The sequence below is a fragment of the Magallana gigas genome, chromosome 4 (genome assembly GCF_963853765.1).
Source record: "Magallana gigas chromosome 4, xbMagGiga1.1, whole genome shotgun sequence".
In the NCBI taxonomy this organism is placed as follows: Eukaryota; Metazoa; Mollusca; class Bivalvia; order Ostreida; family Ostreidae; genus Magallana; species Magallana gigas.
The window spans coordinates 12349007-12352324 of record NC_088856.1 but is presented as its reverse complement, the minus strand read 5'-3'; the positions used below and the strand labels follow the sequence as shown (position 1 = coordinate 12352324).

Sequence of the window (3318 nt, the reverse complement as noted above, 5' to 3'; positions counted from 1 at the left end):
TGACGACACGAGTTGCTATGGGAAATGTCAATACGCTCGTGCGGTGTCCCGTCCAGGTAATAGAGGGCTATCGTAAGGCAGGTATTTATTGATACTACTCGATAATTTTCACTCAAAGATAATTGACTGACTGCTGAGAATGGCTCGGAACTATCCGGCGAACACGCAGATTCAGAAATTTTTGGAGGAATCTTACAATAAAGAGCGAGATACCCGTTTACAGTGGTTCTACAAACTCAAAGATTCCAACGGACAACTTGCCACCTCCAAACAGTCCGAAGTTGCCAGGAGAAAAATTCAAAATGCTCCGAAACCCGCAGAGGACATTTTCAAGAAGCTTCCTGAAGATTATGCCCCTCCGAAATTTAACAAAGTGAAATCGGACTTTAATGCCTTCCCCGATCTTTCCAAAGCTGAGGGTAAGCTTCAGCAGCTGGTAGCAGAGATGCGGCCCGCATCCGCCGGGACCAAGGAGAAGCTATACGATGGATTCACGAAGGAGGGCAAAGGGAGATACCAGTACCTGTGTTCCAGGAACAAGAAGGGACCCGAGGAAAAATTCGCCTTCCCCTTGCTCAGTTCTTGGGAGTACGGATGGAGGTTGGGGGATGTGATTAAGAAAGAGGAGATTAAAAAGCCTCCGTATGGTCGTACCCGAATTGTAGCGGACACTTTCTACACCCGTACAGGAATCCCAGCCAATCCCTCGGTTAGTGTTTAAACAAACTCAGGACGTCATAATATATCGTTGTATTCTAGACAATTGAAGTATTGTATATTTATATTTATTAATGTTTTTATTATGACCACCGTTTCTTCAGTATTCTTATTTTTTTTTCTTTAACTGGGAAAATCATGGATTCAATTATCACCTCTTTCATCAGTATTCCGATTGTCTTGCAAATTCCTGTCATCATTTGTGATGGCGTATATAAATGCTCTTTGATTTATATGGCTGTGTTGTGAAATACCTTATGCAAAATCATGGAAGTATTAACGACCTGTTGTCTGCTATGTGTGTGATCGTCTGTATGACATAATGTTATTGTAATGTTTTTGTTCCCTTTTTAAAAATATTACTTTTTCCGATGTTTTTTGCACCTGCAGTTAGTCGTTGCTCAAACTGTTAGCCCATGTATATGCATACAGATGTTATTTGTTAATTTTTTGTGTCCCTTTGCTGCGTTTGTGAGATGAGTAAATGGTGTGAATATTGAGTGAGTGAGCTGGAAACAGTGAGCCAGATTTCTGCTTTTCCAGGCCCTTTTATCAGTGCCATCCGTCCAATTGGCTATTGATCTTTGATATATATGAAATGTATTTTTAAACAAATGCATGTTTATATTTATGAATGAGTTGCGCCTTTCAAGTATTTTATACCTTCTGATAAAAAGAGATTTTTAATTAAAAAGATTTTGGAATTTATTTACGTATACTTCTTGATTTTTCCTCCATTTTTTTTCTGGATGGATGGGGATGCGGTTGGATGGGGGGTATATACAATAGTATATTGATTAGCAGGTGATATTGGTATGCTTTAAAGCGTCCAATTAATACCTCTCCTGAATGTATCGGGAGCGTGGACAAGCGTCAAATGTCAAGTCGCAACATCCATACAATCCGAATAACTTGCTAATGAAACGACAGGTGCCCTAGGTAATCACATTCAAAGTAACAGGTGCCCTTTGCACGGATTCCAGAAAAAATTATATATGTCGATTAGTTGCTCTCAACTGGTCTTAGACTTATATTACTGGTATGTTTGCTCCAGCTCATGATTGTAAAGTATATGTAATCAACAGACCTACCCACCGATACACCTATTTGATTTTTATATTTGTTTTTTCTACAATTCGATAAGACGATTGAGACTAGAGGCTTTAAACATGTCCCCTACCAAGACGCCTTTGAATAGATATCGTTCTTTAAATTCGATCAGGGAATAGACAAGGGATTTTTTTTTGTGTGCGTTGATGCACATTTACCAAGACTCAATACCCGAATTGTGCGTTCATGGAGACAAAAAACAGGCAGTAATATTTGTAGATGCAGGTCCCCTTGTACATGGTATCGGAATTCGATACCAGTTTGCCGTGGCTGCCGTCTTTGGACATGCAGGTATATTAACGGACAGGTGGAATGATGAATAAATTATGCCATGTACCATGTACATTACAACTGATAGGGAACTCTATGAATAAATTATAAACGTAGACTTTTCATTGCGACTGTAGAATAGGGCTGGGTACATTTTATTGTAAATGGGAAAACGATTGGGTTTCCACTGATGCGAGGCCGACGTGAACAAAGTAGGAGAAATAGGCTGAACGATTGAAAGTCAATCTGACAAAAATTAACAAAAAGTGTATCATTCTTATTGAAAAATATATAGAGTTCATACATACGTAATTAAATTGCAAATGTTTTAATAAATATTGTACAATTTATGATTACCATAAAAACTTGCACTATATTTAAGCCTGATTAACGATACATATCTTCATTACTGCGAATTGAAATGCAGTTCATTAGACCCAAAGTGATGTGTATTACATATATTTCATCGATTTTCCCCTATCATCAAAGAAGTTGGAAATGATCTATTAATTGATTTTACTTTCTATAATGTTCAACGCCTCGGTTCACCAGCGCTTCAATGTACTTTGCTTAGCTTATAGACCACTAGTTTCAGGTAGTATAGGTGACGTCTGATAAGAGTAGTTCTCGCTAATTGGATGTGCTAATCAATATATACAATTTCATTCGGTCCCTTTGAAAATTTTTCAAAGAAAAGTGAAGTTCAAAGTTGTGTGTGATTTGTTTAGTATTGATGAAAAAAAATAAAAGGTTTATTTTTCGTGAAAGGAAGGGAGGATGGTTGGCTGATGCAAAGTATATAAAGGATGAGAGAGAGAGAGAGAGAGAGAGAGAGAGAGAGAGAGAGAGAGAGAGAGAGAGAGAGAGAGAGAGAGAGAGAGAGAGATATGTATGTTTGGCTTATGCAACGTATAAAAAGGATGAAGGGTTGAGAGAGAGAGAGAGAGAGAGAGAGAGAGAGAGAGAGAGAGAGAGATTCTTTATATTCGACGTTCGGGTATCTGTGACACTTCTTGTTCTAGATAAGAAAATCTTGCCCCTACTGATAGGGCTCTTCCCGTCCCACAGCGGAGTACATGGGGCTACATTGATAAATACAACACCTTTATCAGCTTATATCAAACAAAATTGACAAGAAACCTACAGAGTACGAGTACTTAAGACTTATACAGGATGTGAAGCGCGGGAAGCACAGAGGGACACACAGACAAGGTTAACGGT

The 3318-nt window shown here is 38.5% G+C and overlaps 1 protein-coding gene across 1 annotated transcript; it reads left to right on the top strand.

Annotated features, from left to right (window-relative positions):
• Nucleotides 1-139: 139 nt before the first annotated feature.
• LOC105319406 (protein SPMIP1) lies at nt 140-1425 on the top strand. Its single transcript, XM_020063748.3, has one exon. It carries the CDS (start codon nt 140-142, stop codon nt 719-721), a length of 582 nt encoding a protein of 193 aa, XP_019919307.1. The 3' UTR covers nt 722-1425.
• The last annotated feature ends 1893 nt before the right edge of the window (nt 1426-3318 follow it).

Excerpts from the sequence above, each read along its gene's own strand:
- LOC105319406 (XM_020063748.3), top strand. The coding sequence starts at position 140 with ATGGCTCGGAACTATCCGGCGAACACGCAGATTCAGAAATTTTTGGAG.